Genomic DNA, 16,756 nt, shown 5'->3' with positions numbered 1-16,756 from the left:
GGCAGCAGTGATGCCATAACACAGCAACAAGCCATGCTCAGCATCCATCCCAAAGAGACAGAAGGTACTCCTCCTGGCACTTGGGGTCCCGGCATAAATCTGGTGCTGGGTTCCATCCACAACTTCATCCCTGCTGCAGGTATCTCCTCAGAGACTTCTGCCTAGAAATGTAATAGATTCTACATGTCTTCAGGGCTTATGAGTTTCTGTTGGATCTTTTCACTCTTTAAACTTCATGGGAAAAGAAATTTTACTTTCCAGATTGTCCTGCACTGAACAGATTTGCTTTTGGTTTGTTCTTTGGGCCTCAAGTGAGGGGAGAGAATAGATGAGGAAGTTTATACAGTACTAAACCAATGTCAGTTTTCATTAACTATAGTGTTTTTAGCATGGACCACGTGCTACCTGGCTCTCATTAACCTAAAGGGTAATTTTGTTACCAAAGATTGCAGAATGAAGGTTTTGTCACCTCTTGCTACCTGGATGACTTATTTACCCTCCTAATGACTCTAATGACTTATCAGAATTTGCACTGCATAGAAGTTATAAGTAATGCATAAGTATCATTATGTTTTATGTATTTACTTCAGACAAAATATGAACCACGCTGCTCTTGCATTTGCTGATTTTGGGCTTCTTTTGTATTAAAAGCTTATTTCAAATATTTCATAAACTAGTCTATTACCTTTTTTTTCCTTGCCATGAAATGCACACCTTTTCATTGAATCACTTTTGCAATCCATACTGCCAGCAAAGGCTACTGTGAAATATCTCTCACCCAAAAGCTACTAAACCAATGTTTGTCACTTAATCCTAATCATAATTTCCAGTTAACCAGTAAGGCAAAAAATAATTTACTTTATCAGCTCCACTCTCTTCACATCTGCCTTATTCCCAACTGTAACATAACCAGTTATAATTGAGTTGCAGTTTAATCAACTAAGTGGGCCACCCTGTGAGGAAAAATGGAAGAAAAAAAAAAAAAAAAAAAGAGGAAAAAAAAAGATGAGAGAATCTAGGTCGCTCTGTTCTGAAGACAGCAAAATAGATAATTGCTTCCATAGCATCCATGCTGCACTTGAGGTATGTTTGAGATCTTATGTAACTAATATCATCCCTAGGTTAGCCAGACCATCCCTAATAATATGCCATAAATACCTCTTCCATGCACATTAACGTGATATATCTGACTTGTTCTTTTCAGACTGTGTGAAAACAAGGAATATTCCAAATTTTTAGGGGATTTTTGCGAGATTTACAAAAAGGAAGAAACCTCCTTTGATTATTTTATTTGCATTTGCAAGAAATTAATAAAAATGCTGGTCTTCAACTGCTGTAGATTGACAGATCTCTGTCAAGAAAGACAGCTGAAATTTCTAAATTACATTATGCTGTATCAAAGAAGTGCCTGTGAGTGCCCAGGACATTGTTGAGCAGAATAGAGTGCTGAGTTTCCCTGGTCACCCTAAGAAAGAGATATCATCCCTTTGGGATAGAATACTTCTACTGGCTTTTAGTTAGAACTAATTTTTTGAGCATGTAGAAAAGACCTAGCATAGAAGGATCTTGTACAGTAAAAAGCAAAATGAACACTAAAGTGAACCATAAATAAAAAATAGACAAATAACTACATAAGAACAATAAGGCAGAATGCCTATAACAGAAAAAAAATTGATTGGTGCTGTTAACTGAGGGCAGCCAGTTCACAAAAGCCAACTGGAATAAAAACATCCTTGAAACTGACACAATCTACATTTAACCCAGGGAGAGGATTCACTACACGAAGCAAAGCCAAAACTTTGCACTTTGATTTCACTTTCCTGTGCAAAAACAGAACACTTTTGTTTGTGGTAGTGGTCGAGAGGATCCATTTTACCCACCAATTTTAAGGAACTGTTATTGCATCTGCCAGCATAGCAGGAGCACGTGCAACTGTTCTGGAGGAGAGGTGCTGAGTACCTGGCAGAAGGAGTACCACCTGGAAAGTCCTATCAGGTGACATTGGAAATACAAAACCAGGAGTCCCAATCAAGCACCTCGGCCATGAGGCAAGTCATTGTGTCCTCAACAGAGGGTCTCAGGCCACACAACCAAAAAAGGTGTTAAACACCTCAACATGGTGTTCAGAGGGATGTGATCTGCAGTGGGGTCTCTGCTTCACACAGCATTCATTGGCACCATAACATTGGCACAATCAGAAGAAAGGGATGGCACATTCATCCTCTCCCAGGAGCCAACATCTTGCCATAGCAGTGGTCTGGTGTTCTACCACTCAGCCTGTGTGCCCTTGCTGAAGGTTTTGTTTGGCTAGGCACTCCTGAGTTAGCCAGGCAGTTTCAAGGTGACTTGGTTGAAAAGTTATCAGTTGTGTGGAAGGAGCCTCACAAGACTACAAGAAACATTTGAGCCCAATAGATTCAGTCGTGTATATAAAACATGAGTCTTTCTCTGAGTGCTGGGCCTAGAAATCACTGCCTACATAAGAGTGCCTTAGATCATAAGTCTTACTGTAATGTGGGCCTGAATCCAGAATATTGAGATGGCAGACAGCAAGCACATAAACTATGAAGTGTATCTGAGTCTAACAATCAGGAAAATAGTAAATATTGGCACTGAGGAAGATGAAACATCGTATTTTCAAACAACTGTTCAAGACCAGGAGGAGGTCCCAGAGAAACACCTAGTTCTTAAATTACTTTTATCTCAACTGAAGCAGAAAACCAAAAAGTTATCAAATGCATTGAAAACAGCTGTTTCCATGTAAATTGCAGGTAGAAGACACCATGGAGGGAATTTCAAACTATGCTTGTTACATTAAACTCAAAATCCTTACCTGGACTGAAAACCACAGCTGGCAAGATAACTAGTATAACCACCTATTCTAGAAATTACTTTGTAAATACACCAAGTCCTTTGAAATAAAATTACTTCCAATCTGAATCCAAAAGCTGATTCTAAAACATCCATAAACATGGACATAACTTAGCTGGCAAACCTCTTCTGTCATACAAATACAAAGGGGCTAAAAGATTTTCAGGAAAGGGAAAATTTACCACAGTTCTGAAACTAATTTGCCCAGAAGAGCACAATGCTGGTTCCCATTAAGCTAGTTTTGCATTCTGGACACCACCAGATGTTATCACATATTGGAAAAAAAAAAAAAAAAAAAAAAAAAAAACCAAAAAAAAAACAAAAAAAAAAAACAAAACAAAAAAAAAAAAACCCACCACAGTTTAGTGTACAAACTAAACCACTTTTTAGGGAAACTTTTTTATTATGGACAATCTTACAAGTGAAGACTCAAAGACATAAACTCTCTCATTGAGGTACTCAGGACCAATAATTATTTCCTACCTCACCAGCCCTACCTCTCTGAGCATTATTAATATACAATAATTTCAAATGCACCCAAGTTTCCATTTTTTCCTGCTTGCTGCAGCAGCAGTAGGATTCCCCAGAGAGAGCACCTCTCTTCTCTACCACAAGTCAAGCAACAATAATTACTGACTCAAGGATGCTCATGGCCAATTTATTCACATTATTCTTTTACCAATATTGCCCCTCATTTTAAGTAGCTCTTCCTTTACTGCAGTGTTCACCTCTCTCATGTATTTAGAGAGAGTAGTGGTGTCCCTGCTTAACCTTTTTTCCTCAGCACTTTAATCTATCTCCATGTAATTATAAATTTCTTTTCATGCGCCTTTTAATCTTGTCATTTTGCAGCCTGGGTGACATGGAACAGAAACTACTGATAGTTAAAGGAAAATACAGAGGAGAAAGTTGCAGCTGTCAAGAAAAGGGATTGAAGTATACAGAATTCAAACAAACAAACAAAAAAAACAAAAACAAAAAACCAAAATTTAAGTACTCATCTGTTTCTAATGAAGTCAAGATCTTAGTCTAGTTGAGTCTGTTGTTTTCTTGGGATAATGGTGTTCTGTAATGTTTTCTATGCAAGGAGGCTGGGAAGGACCCCAAATAACACAGAGGTCAAGTGACCTTCCCAAGCACACCAGGGCTCTCCCACAGACAAGGCCAGCAATTGAGACAAACATTTACACTCAGTTACCTTCAACAGAAGGTTCAAACCTCTTTTCTGCTGGCCAAATCTGAGTTCACCAGCAAAAACACAAAAATGAGATAGATCCAGGGACACAGAAACATTGCAGCTCAACTATTTGTCAGCGTAGGCATTGACACTCATTTCTTTCCCATCATTTTCCCTTTAATAGTTGTCTGCCTTCCCCATCATTGCTTTAATTATCTCAGGAGGCTGAAGTTATGAAAACAACTCCACCATTCCCCACTTTTTTGTTGTTGTTGTTTCTTCTGTTATTTTCCACAGAAGGTAATTCACAGCCATTTGAATCCCAAATTTATGTTGATGCTGTTGCATGTTTGACATCCTTTCAAGGTCAGTATCACTGCAAATAAGCCACGAGACCCAAATCCTGATGGAAAAATGTAAGCAGCTACTAAGCACCTTCATTCTTGTAGGTAATGACAAATTCAAATTGCAAAAAGATTCACAGAGTCAGCAGATTAAATTTTTTGTTTGTATTAATGCACTTCTGCAGTGACAGCATCCACCCAAGTCAAAAGCAGCTTGTTTGAAAATACAGAAGGGGGGGAGAAAACAAAAACAATCCTCAAATTGCACAGGGTGGTCACCAGTTTGTCCTCAACAGAGAGACAATTTGTTTGAAGTATCTTGTTTCTGACATGCACTGTGATTTGCACCAGTGATAGATTGATAGATCACAAGTAGCCTTTGCCATGTCTGTATCTGCAGCACTACCCTTTAGCAAACCACACGAGCATCTGCTCAGCAATCAGTTGAAACTTTCAGCCTTCTCAGCAATGTTCTACATCCTGAGACACGTACTCCAGCCCCAAAAACCAACCTGAGAGAAACATAACCGACTAGCCAAGCTCTCACAATCAGACTGTACGTGAGAAAGTATGATGGCAACCAGCAAAGTGGCCAAAGCAGTAAGTTAGCAAATGTTTAAGGTTCTGTGTTGCCTTGATTTCAGCACATGGAAAGGCAGTGCAGAGGTGCAGCCTCACCTCAGAGAAGAGCATCCAAGACTAAGGCAGAGCACTTTCTGCCCCACCACTAAAGAGGAGATACAGAATTTGGAAGAGCCCTCAGCACGCTGCTGAGGGTCTTTAGAGTTGTTGGAAGTGAGTACAGGAACTCTGCAGCTTTGAGGGACTAACATCCCAGTTACCAATTCATGAACCATATCCTCTCTCCAATGGCCTGAAAAACTGACTTCTCACCCTAGGTAACACTAGAACCTGTATTTGTCTCTGAGTCTCTGAATAGTGTCTATTCCCTCTCTTGTTTGAGCACTAACAAAGTTCAGAGAAGGGACCTTGGCCATCAAACAGAAGAACATACATGCCTTTTGCATGCAGCCTCCTGATATGAGACAAGCCAATGGCAACACACTAGAGATCTGTCCCTCTCTTTCTTCCAGCCTTCCCTGTTTATTGCCACACCTCTTCCAGGCCTCCTCAACAATTTGGCAGACTTCAAACTCTGATGGAGGATTTCTCATCTCCATGCAACAGCCACATGGAATTTCCTGTGATGCCACCTTGTTGCTAAGGTGGATTTTTGTGCTGTTGCCTTTGGGGGGTGCCCCAAGATGAAGGAGACATTCCCATTTCTGTAAGGGCAGGATGCCTGTCCTCCCTTAGTGGAGAGCATTTGCAGAGGTTACTTAGAGCTTCTGGAGTCCTACACTTACTGCAGTGCTACAAATACAGAACATAGTGTCTTGACTTAACTCAGCAAGACTTCTAAAACCAGGTGACCTTCATATATTTGATTTTATAGCTTTATTAATTCAAACCTTACCCTTCTAGACAGAGAAGAAAGCCCTCCCACCTACATCAGCCATTATAAGCATCAGTCTTCTCCAAAGCCTGTGCTTTTGCCAGTACATGAAGCAGGTGAGCAGGTCTCCATGGCTGAACTATACTCCAACAGCTGAACTACATCCTGAACCTCCCTCTCCTTAAGAGCCAACACAAAGGCAAGCCAGTAGCTTATATTTAGACCATCCCATTTTACCAGGAAGATCTCAATAACTGTAATACATCATCCATTAGGCTCCTGCCCAGCTCCAAATCTGCTGCTGCTGACAGCATTTCCTACGCAATGCAGGCTAAAATTTCAGCACTGACAAATCCTATTTGTACCAAAATCATGCAGCTGGCAATAAACCACCAGTTTGCTTCAATGATGAAAATTAAAAAAAAAAAAAAAAAAGAAAAGTTAGGTTCAGGTATACAACAGCTATTAAAATCAAAAGCATGCAGAACTTCCTTCAAAGTGGACAGAAAACCCAAGGAGAAGAATCTTTTTTTCTGCCACTAATCAATCCTAGACTATTTAATATATGTGAAATTTTGTTGCTGCTCCCTCTGGGAGAGAAAACTTCCTGCTTATCCAAGTCCCCCCACTCCAAGCAGACCTTTGGCAAGCAGATGGCTGCAGCCCAAATCTTAGTGAAGCTCTTTGTGGCTTCTACAATCAGCTGAAGGTTGCACATTTCCTCCAAGGATACTTCAGTAAGCACAGTGCTCACAGTGCCTGCTTGCAAGTAAGACAAACGTAAGTAAGATCCCAGCAGACACAAGGGAGAGCTTTGTGTGATTCTAACAGCAACAGGCCAAACAGAGTCAAGCAAATATAACAGGAAGTTTTCTCCAGAAAGGCACAGAAAAAATTGACTTGGTCAGTTTTTCATCTTCTGGTTTGGATCATGGATGTAATAAATCAGCTGTAGTTGTTACACTGGTATCATCTCAACAGCAACCATTTGCTTCCTTGGAAGACATCTTGCAACTTAATCAAACTTATTGAAGAAAATCTCTTTGCCACCAGTATACACTGGGGAAAAAAAAATAAAAACTCGCTTTTAATACATCTCCTTGTGAAAAATGTATGCCACAGATACACCACCTACCCCTGTCTCCTGTCACTGGATCCCAGGAAGAAGGGATCAGCACCTTCTTCTCCACTTCCCCTCTTCAAAGTGCTGTAGAGAACAATGAGTTGAGCCCTCTGCCTCCTTTTCTCCAAAACAGAAAAACCAGGTCCTTAGCCACTCCACAGAAGACACTAGCTTTTCACCAGCTTTTTTTGCCCTCCTGCATGCATTCAACACCCTTGAAAACATTTTGAATTTGGGCCCATAATTATACACAACACAGGTACAAGTTATCTGAGAATGGAAGTGGCACCCCAACACCTATCACATACTACAGTGGGCTTGAGATCTCTTGTCTCTTGCCAGATTCTCCAGCCTCTGTGATTTGGATGCACCTGAGTGCAAAATTAAAGGCCTTATGTCTTTCATTAAATGTTTCAAGGATCACAGACAAAAGAGACCCCATAAGTCAATACCAGCACTATCTGTCAGCATTACAACCTGCAGGTTTGCATTACAGTTTTTGTCCTGCTCCAGAGCTTCATACATTAACATAAGCAGTGGAGACAGCATTGCTGATGCATGAGGTCCCAGTGCAGCACAGAGGCTCAGCAGAGAACTGGAAATGTGAGAAACAAGACAGTGAGTTGGAGAAGGAGAAAACAGAAACCTCTGTGTTTATTTCACAGTGTGCTCCACCCTGAACAGGTCTGCATTGCCTTAGACTGCACTCAATCTTGCTAACTTCCACAGGAAAAATTAAGGACTTAATCCTCACTTCACAAGCTACTAACGTGGAACAAATGCAGTAGTAGAATATATGGAAGGTCACTGCTAGGATGTTAAACACTAGTGTGGTTTTCATTCAGGCTTATCTGGCATTCACACACCCTCACATCTTCCCTAATGTAAGCTTAGCACAGGAGCTGCTCTTTCAGAGCTTAAGCCACAGACTGACTTAAATCCCATTATCTTCATGAGAGTTTGGATCTCTGTCTGCCTTCAGGAACAAGGGGACTCCCTCTGGACTGTGTTTTGTGATATACCCAGCTGAATCAAAGTTACCAGTAAGGGACACGAAGTAGGCAGTGTCCCCCTGCTGGCATGTTCCAGATGGCAATCAGGTTGCATTTCTTGTGCCTGTGGTATTTTAAGAATCCTTCTGAACCAAAATGAGTGTCCACTGATTCTTGACAGAAGTAGATGCAGCAGAAGCAGCAGTCCCCACTCTAAAGTCCTGCCAATAAATCAGTAAATCACCTCTGTTTTATCTATCGTACTGAATATCTATCCAGAAACTCAGATGTTCCCTTCCTCCTAGTGAGGTTGCACTGCACTAGGAATTCAAGGGGTAGTGGAAGTATGAAGAAGTAATTTAGACAGTACCATCCATGTGAAATTTTATATGTGAAAGGATTTGCATAATTTATCCACAGGCTGACATTTAAAAAAGTAAATATTTAAGGCAGACATCCCAACCTTCTACCATCCAGTTTTTGCCATTTCTCCCATTCATGGCAATAAAAGTAACACATTTAAAGGGCTCTGCGTAGCATGACATTTAGAGTTACTATGTGTCCTGTATACCACAATTTCACAATATTTTGGTCTGCAGAATGTTGCTTTCTGCAGTAGGAAACCTCTCTCTTCAAACACATCATAATCCAACATTCCAGTAAATTTTCCTCACCTTCCATAGGTTTCCTCATTTCTTTTTCATAAGAAAATGTCTCAGACCTTGGCTCTCAAATAACCCCATAATAGAATGATACCCAGAACAGCTTCAAATCATTGTCTTCTATTTCAAACCAGTTTCACTATTTGCTCAAGCCAGCAGTGACAGAGGAAGGGATACAGCATTGCATAACATGGGAGTCAGGTGCTCATGCACAACTTCCTTTCATACCAACCTAGGAAAAATTAAGCAAGGCACAGTGAAAAAAACATTACAGCTAAATTCCTTCAAGATCTATTCCAGATCCTCCAGCTCCTGCTGTCTCCTGGGGAATCATACACATTGGGCATGGTAACAGTAGCCCAGCTCTGACCTGGCTTGGCAAAGAGCACTTCTAACATAAAACAGTCATGAAATGACTCTGGTTGTCTTCATCTAAAGAATTGCCACAGGAACAGCAAAGTGACCATTCACTCTGGCTATATACCTCTGTCAACATCTGTAATGTAGGAGGGTCAGAGATACAAAAAAACTCCTTGCTGTTACTTCTGTGCAAAAAGAAGCAGCAATTTTAAGCCTGAAGATTTCCTTTTGCTACATCTTTTTTTGTTTTACACAGCTCATAAGCATCATGATTTCTCCATGGCTTCTGTCACACTCAGACAATAAATAGGAGGACTTCCATATAGGATGTTGAAAGGTCTGAGGGTCTGAGAAGCAAAAAAAAAAAAAAAAAAAAAAAGTGCTACAGGAAGATATCAACCAAATAACCTAATGTTTTGTTTTTTCCTGGACTACAGTCACCACTGCTAATGAAAGGGTCAAGGATTTGCTGTGAAGAGGCCAGGGATTTAAAAAGACACATTTCAAGCTGGTCAACCTCCAGGCAGAAATTCTGCTGCCAACACAGCAACAAAATCCCATTGCTGGCAGGACAGCAGAGGATGACCTTCCACTGCACAGAAACAGCAGACTTCTGCACACCCTCTTTAACAACAAGCCAGGGAAAGGACACATTCTGCTTCAGCAATATCATAACCTATCAAACCAATTTCACAAAATTTAAATACCCTCATCAGACTTCCAAACAAAGCAACTTGACATCACATTACTGCCATTCCTTGGTTGCTAACTTGCTAACTTAGCTCACCTACCTTTCAAAACACTTTATTGCCTTCTTCCCCTATAGGCAAAACTCCAAGGAAGAGCAAATCTGATAATTCTGTGCCATTAAAGACAAGGCTGATATCTGCAAAAGCAATGGCAAAACTCCCACAGAAGCATTCTAAGGTTAGTGTTACTGCTAATTAGCAGAGAGTGAGACCTTGTCATCCTAAATAAGATGAGTGAGGAGGTAGGAGAATGATTTTTTTCTATCAGTACCTTATTTGACCACTGCCTATGACAAAACCTGGTTCCAAACTCCTCACATGCTTCCAATCCAATAGGGAAAGGTCAAAAGCAATCACCTGCAAGCAGTTTTCAAATCCAGGCTCTTAGCTATCAAAAGCTCTGGCCTAAGCTTCATTTTGCAGCTGTATGCTGGGAAGAGAAAATGACATGCCCATTATGAAAATGACATACCCATTATGCTCTGTCAAGAACATCCAACTGGCCCTCAGCCTTTGTGAATTTTCACCATCTGTGATAGTTGAAGGGTTAAGCTACCTTAGCTGTAGGTGCTCTGCAAGCAGAATCTACAGCAGGTCTGATTCTGTGTAAATTAGAGGGGACCTTAAAATTGCAGTATTTTTTTTCTTTTTTCCAGGAGTGCCAGAAGAGATTATAAGAATGGAATAAGAACTTTTCAAAGTTCAAAGTTCAAAAAATCCTATCAAACAGAAAAATTAATTCAGAGGTGTTCTGGGAAAAGCCATATTAAACTGATGCCTAAAGAGGGTACCTAGAACAGAGGCTAGACAGTGTTAAAGGAATAAAGTAGATATTTATTAAAAGGTCTTCAAGGATACATACCTTGAGCAATACAGGAGCCCAGCTGTGGCTCCACCCAAGATGGACACAAGATGGACAACTGGCCACAAGTTTTCACCTTTTTATAAGTTTTGGTCCATTTACATGTTGAAGTAAATTATCCAATTACAGCTTCAGGTTATGAAGTCCCATCCTCCCAGTTTGCTCTCCTCAATCCACTGTTGTTTGCATGTTTTGGGCCCGAAGCTGCAATGGTGTCCATGGCTCTTGGGATGGAAAAGGATTGTTTTCTCTAACTAAATTGTGAAGAGCACTTGCTAACACTTTATATGAAGTTCAGAGTTACATGCTAATGCAGTACAGAATCTGGAAAATATGAAACCTAAAACTTAAGGCATCAAAACTAAAACCAAAGAGCTATGAAATCCACCCTACCAAAAGCAAGCCTATCAATTAGTAGAGGTTTGGTTCTTTCCTCAGTTTGACCATCCTTATGGACACAAGTCACACATTATTCTAAGCTGGAAGGGACCCAGAAGGACCACTGAGTCCAACTCTTAAGTAAATCTTCCTTGGATATCAGAACTGACAGACAGAAAGGTTTCTGGCCCCAAAACTGAGGAAGCAATCTATAACCTTTAGTCCTTGGTTTGCTGTGCCAGTCTGGCTAGCCTGCATGATTTGCATCAGCTTGGGCTTTAACTCCAGGGAGAAACCAGTGTCCAAAACCTCCTTTATTTGCCATATTATATTTGCACATGGAAATCTTGCTTTATCTTATCGAAATTATTTGTGATTTAAAAATAGGACTCTGCTTAATGAATTAGCATTTCCTGGATTTTACCACTCTGCAGAGACTTCTCCTTTATTGGGTAAGTAAGTTCCAGACACATTAAGTCATCTGGCAGAAGAGCTGGTGCTCTGGACAGCATCTTGATAGACATCAGGAGCTCAGACTTCAGCAAAAGATGCTTTTTTAATTTACCTTCTCAGAAAGTCCTATTATCATACAAATCCTGACCTTGGCATGCAACATCATGTTAGAATGAAGGTCTGCCAGGGTGGATGTTGTTAAGTACAGGCAGACACTGCTTCCAACTCATGTTAAGTCACCAAGCTGCAGAAAAAAGCAGGCATCATAGATGCTACTCCTTTGCTGCAGCCCTCCTCCCCCTGCGTTCAACTGCAGTCTCCAAGCAGTTATTTTCCTTCACTGGATTCATGGATCTCCAGCTGTAGTGGCTGTATCTCCAGTTTGCAGGTACATTAGTCCATTTCTGTAAAAGTAACCTTGCCCTACAGCAAACAGTGCAAAGCCTGCACATCTTAACACTAATTCTCCTTCAAAACAGGCACTGAAGACTGAAATGAAACATTGCACTGCTACCACATAAACCATTACTTTCTCATGTAGATGTCTTCATACCTCATATTTCATGCAACCTTTTTAGTCCCCTTCTTCTCCAGTTTGATCTCCCTATTCAGAATAGCCCAACTAAAACTTGGATTGTTTCCTCTGTACTTAACTGTGAGAATTTTGCTCCTCTGGTGAAAAAAACTTCATCACTTTCAGAGATGAAAACATTGTTTCCATGCCATGAGATAGAGTTCTGCAGTAAATGTTGAAGTTGTATATGACATCAATATCACCACACATTAAACATTTACACAACCTTATGATTCTAGTTTCTTCAAAAGAAAAAAAAAAAAATGGAAAATGCACACAGGAGGTAGAGTACAAGAGAGAATTATCAGCTTCCTCTGAGGCCAATATCTCAGTTCCCAAGAGCATCTAGCATCACCTCAGTGATGCTTAGACCATTGCTTAGACCAAATGTCCGGGTCAAACAGCCTAGAAAGTAACTGTGTCAGAAGTTATTCCCAAATATTTGTTCAGTGTTCCCAGTTTCTCCACACATACCCCTACTTTTTCACACCATTAGGTTAAAACAATTCCTCATACACATAAGTTAATATACAGAAACATGTAGAAGATTGGCCTCAAATCCAGGTAAAGTACATAGGAATACTTTATTATCATTTCCATCCTTATTGTGGCAGTGTTCTTACTAAAAACAACTCTCAAAATACCAGGGACATAAATTTCTGCACTGGCCATTTTTTGCTCAAGATTTGGCCAGTCTTTGGGGCAAAGACAAAAGAAGGCACATAGATGAAACGTCACTTTCTTTGGGCTTACACTGCCTAAACCAGTTTTTGTCCTTTATAATACCTGCCTCGGTGGCATGGCATGAAGCAAATCAAGGCCTGCACACTGCACAGCAGGATATACATCCAGTTGGTAGGGTGCCAATTAGGCATAACCCAGGGCCAGCACACCTTGTGTGGGAGGTCTCTTCTCTGGCATGGGGCTTTGGTCTCTGCTTGTTGCTGCCCTCTCCCGCTCAGACTCTTCAAACACTCCACTCTGGAGTGCAGTGATCATGAATCAGTGACAGACATGCTTTTCCAAGTCCTCAATAAGCTATCAGAGGGGCAGATCCCACCACGGTAGATCATCTCCTCTCTCTCCAGGTGCAAAAGGGTGGGAGGGATTCAAGTCCCCTTGTGTGCCAATCACACTTACCTCCCAGAGCTTGTTTCATAACAAAATCCATGATTTGTTCTTTGGGGTCTGCCCACTTTCACACCTCACATGCACAGAGACCGGGAATCCTTGGAAGGCAGCCTGCAAAGAGGCACAATCAAAAGAGGAATAGTGTCTCTAGGAGAAGAAAACGCTAATGCCTGGTCTTCCTCAGGTCTCTCCCCACAGCCTTCCTCCCTTTGTCTGAGTGCAGACAAGTTTCCAGCCCTCCATCCCTTCAGACCCTGCTTTGCCCGACAAGGCACCCGAGGGGCAGAGCTGCATGCTGGCGAGCGGTCAGCGGCTGGGAGGAGTCAGGGGCACACGGTGGCTCCCCCAGACCGGGCAAGTGCCCGGCAGCAAGCGCGGAGGAGCAATGCGGTGCTCTTCCATAGCTTGTCTCCTGCAAACGGGCAGGAAGGGGTTAAACCTTTGAACTTTCTCGTTTCCCCGCCTGCTTCTCGCCCTCTCGGTTTTCAGAGGGTTTGCTCCGAGGTGGCAGCTCCGCCCGGGACCGCCGAGGGGGCATTTGAAGGTGAAGCGCCCTGCAAGTGCCCGGGAGAACAAGCGGGGGATGCTGGGCGATCAGGATGCGGATGCGGTCCGGGTGGCGGGGTGGAAAGTCCCCCAGCAGAGCCCCTCGGGAAGCCCCCAGCGCAATGCCAGCGAGGGCTGCACCTCCTCAGGGTAAGCCGGGACGGCTCAAGGTTGAGACCGGCCAGCCCCAGGTTCGGCACAGCTCCCAGCTGCATCCACCCCCCGCCCGGTTTCAGCAGGGTCACAGCCCTGCCAGCGCCTGGAGGGACGAGCGCTGTCCCCGTCCCTGTGTGCCCGCATCCCGCCTCTCCTCTCTGCCCTTCCCGGCTCGGCACGGCCCGCCCGCCCCGGTACCTCGCAGGGCGGCGGGCGCTGGTGAGCCGGGCCGGGGCAGGTGCCGGCTCCTGCGGCTCCTCCGCTCTGCTCTCCTCTCCCGTGTGCCCGAGGCTTGCCGGGGCAGTTGCGGGTGCGGAGTGGGGGAGAAGGAATGAGTCCAGAGCTTCTCCCTACTTTTCCCCCGCGCCCCTCTTTTTATCACAGCATTTCCGGACCATCCCACCGACACGGTCCCTCCTTCCTCCTCCCCTCGTTGCGGGAGCTGGACTCTCTCCCTCCCCCTGTCTCCGGCTCCCCCGCCCCTTCCCTGCGCCGCCCTCGCCCCTCGGTGCTCGCCGAGAGCAGGCCAGCAGCGCTCCCCAGCCCGCCGAGGGGAGCGTGTGTCTGCCTGCGTGTCCCCAGCCCAGCCCCGGCTGTCCCCGGCAGCCAGGTGTCCCTGTGCTTTGCCGTGAGGGCAAGGAGCGGCGCCCGGCAGCCCGCCGCTGCAATTTGCAATTGCTTCCTTGCCTCTCCGGGAGTCAATGTGTGTGCCAGGGGAAATCTCTGCAACCACGGCTTCCTGTAAAAGGGGGAGGGTGTGGGAGAGCGCTCTGCATTCTCTGCTCTGAGTCCTTCCCGGAGATCCCCTCTCATTCCCTAGGTCCTGGAACGAGTTGGAGAGGCAAGGAGGAAGATAGGGAGGGAGCAGAGTCTTCTCGTCCCTCTTTCTTCGCCTCGGATTAACTGTGGCCGGAGCAGAATCGCCGGCTGCTCGTCTCTGCGCTCTCGCTGTCCAGGTGGGGGGCGGGGGTGGGGGGCGGGATGGGGGAAAGAGGAAAGTCGTCTCCCCGCGGCTGCGGCTGAAGGACGCGGGCGCAGCGATCCGTTGTCCAGCCCGGACTCGGGACGGCGTCTGAAGGTGAGAAGGAAGGAGAAGTGCAGAGTGCGAGCGCTACGGGCGAAGCAGAGCGGTATCCACTCCGGAGCACCGGCGCCCACCTTCAGGATGCCGACAGCCGGCTTGGGGCTGGGTGGGGAGGGGGCGAGTTCTGCTGCTGATCCGCCCTTTTGTCGCCAGCAGGAGAGGTGGGACAGCAACCCCCAAAGTAACCTATATGGGTGTCAGGGGAAGGAGGGGGCTAGAGCGGCATGCTGCCGGCGGCAGCGGGAGCCCGGGAATGGGGAGCAGCGGCGCCTCCCGGGGAGATGCTGGCGCGGCCTGTGTGCCACGCCGTCTGAAGGTCAGGAAGGACGCCCGGGCCGCACCTGGCACCGCGCGGAAAGGCGTGCGGATCCGCAAGTCCCTCCCGGGGCAGCGATGCCGGCCATCGGGATTCCGCAGCCGGCAAAGATGCCAGCTGCAGATGCGGGATTGCGTGTTTCTGCACTCAGGGCAGCGTCTACAGCCCGGGTCTGCTTCGGCGCTCCAGTGTTTCAAAGGCTTTTGGATGTGCCCTTCATAACATGTTTTCATTTTCTATCATCCTGAAATGACCAAACAATTGGACTAGATTGTCTTTTTAGATACCTTCTCCTTAAGCTGTTCGGGTCTATTCTACAGCTCCCAGAAAACCACTTTTGCAGCTGACTTAGCCTGAACAACTCACCTGGGTAAGCATGTGCTGCACTTTTACTGACAAGTTTCAGAAAGGAAAAAATAACACCATGATGGGGTGGAAAACCGTGATGTTTTTAACCTTAACTCTCCCCCAGAAACTACCATTCAAAAGGCATGATGCAGTATTTTTGTTGCTTTTTCATACATAACATATGAGTGTGTGAGCTGGGCTCCAGCAATGAACCTAGGAGCCTGCTGGAGCTGTGTGCCTGAGCTTTTGTGCTGTTAACACAGTACTTCCAGGTCTATGTTGTTTCCCCAAGTGCCTGTATGACTTTGAGCAGGGTTTATAATTTGGGTCTGTCATATCACACCTCACATTCCTTTTTCATTGTATGATTACAGTTAGAGAGAAGTCCCCACTCCACATTACTAAACCTCCATATGCACACCTTGCTCTTATATCCTGGAGTCTGGAATGGAGCAATTAAAATACTCTCCAACAGAAGGATCAGAAAAGTGTGAGCTAATAGAGCATCTAATTGCCTAAAATCACTTTCTTCTTCCTGTTTTGGGAATCCCTGACCATGCTACATCAAGGAACTTCTGTAGCAGCCAAGGGTCAGCATAGCCACCTGGGGTTGCTGAGAAATGTCATTGCTTCTGTTCATAGGCTCCTTACAAGCTTTGTAAAAGCGTATGTCCTCCCTTTTGTCCAGAGTGATGTCATCCACAGGGATTTCAGAAGCCAGACAAAACAATAGAGACATCCTTGAGCTTCATGTTGACCTGTTTAGAGCTGCTGGTGTGTTTCCAGAGCCAACTGACTCTCCAAGGGTCATGTACCCATGGTTCTGTTTCCAAACTGCACCCACTTTTTCCAGATTACACAGCTGACACAAAAAATTATGACACATGAGACAGTAAAACATAGCTTTTAGCACCAGCTACCTCACAGTTCCCTCATCTTTAGGAGAACAAGGCACATCATCATCAAATCACAAACTCCACTGAGATACTCCTAGTCCTAGCTTCAGCATCTCTACCCTGCCTCAAGCATCAGCTTCCAAATAACTCCCACGGGATATACCTTCCAGGTGAAAATCCTTGTGAGTCTCATTTAGGTACCTCTTGTCAAGGTGATACCCTGACAATTCAGTCAGGAGAGTTCCCACCAGTACACTCCTCACCACATGTGGATCAGG

General features: G+C 44.4%; 1 protein-coding gene across 1 annotated transcript in view; it reads right to left on the bottom strand.

Annotated features, from left to right (window-relative positions):
* The window catches only part of CPLX1 (complexin 1), a 64,806-nt gene extending 50,567 nt beyond the window's left edge, over positions 1-14,239 (bottom strand). The window contains exons 1-2 of the mRNA XM_079330865.1: positions 14,033-14,239; positions 13,142-13,243 (exon numbers count right to left, since the gene is read on the bottom strand). Of these exons, the coding sequence (XP_079186991.1) occupies positions 13,142-13,172 (31 nt within the window). The 5' untranslated portion in view covers positions 13,173-13,243; positions 14,033-14,239. The remainder of the gene's footprint in view (positions 1-13,141; positions 13,244-14,032) is intronic.
* Between the last annotated feature and the right edge of the window lie 2,517 nt (positions 14,240-16,756).

The sequence above is a fragment of the Erithacus rubecula genome (assembly GCF_903797595.1).
Source record: "Erithacus rubecula genome assembly, contig: SUPER_Z_unloc_1, whole genome shotgun sequence".
Lineage (NCBI taxonomy): Eukaryota > Metazoa > Chordata > Aves > Passeriformes > Muscicapidae > Erithacus > Erithacus rubecula.
The sequence above is the reverse complement of the archived record's forward strand: the minus strand, read 5'-3'. Positions and strand labels throughout refer to the sequence as shown.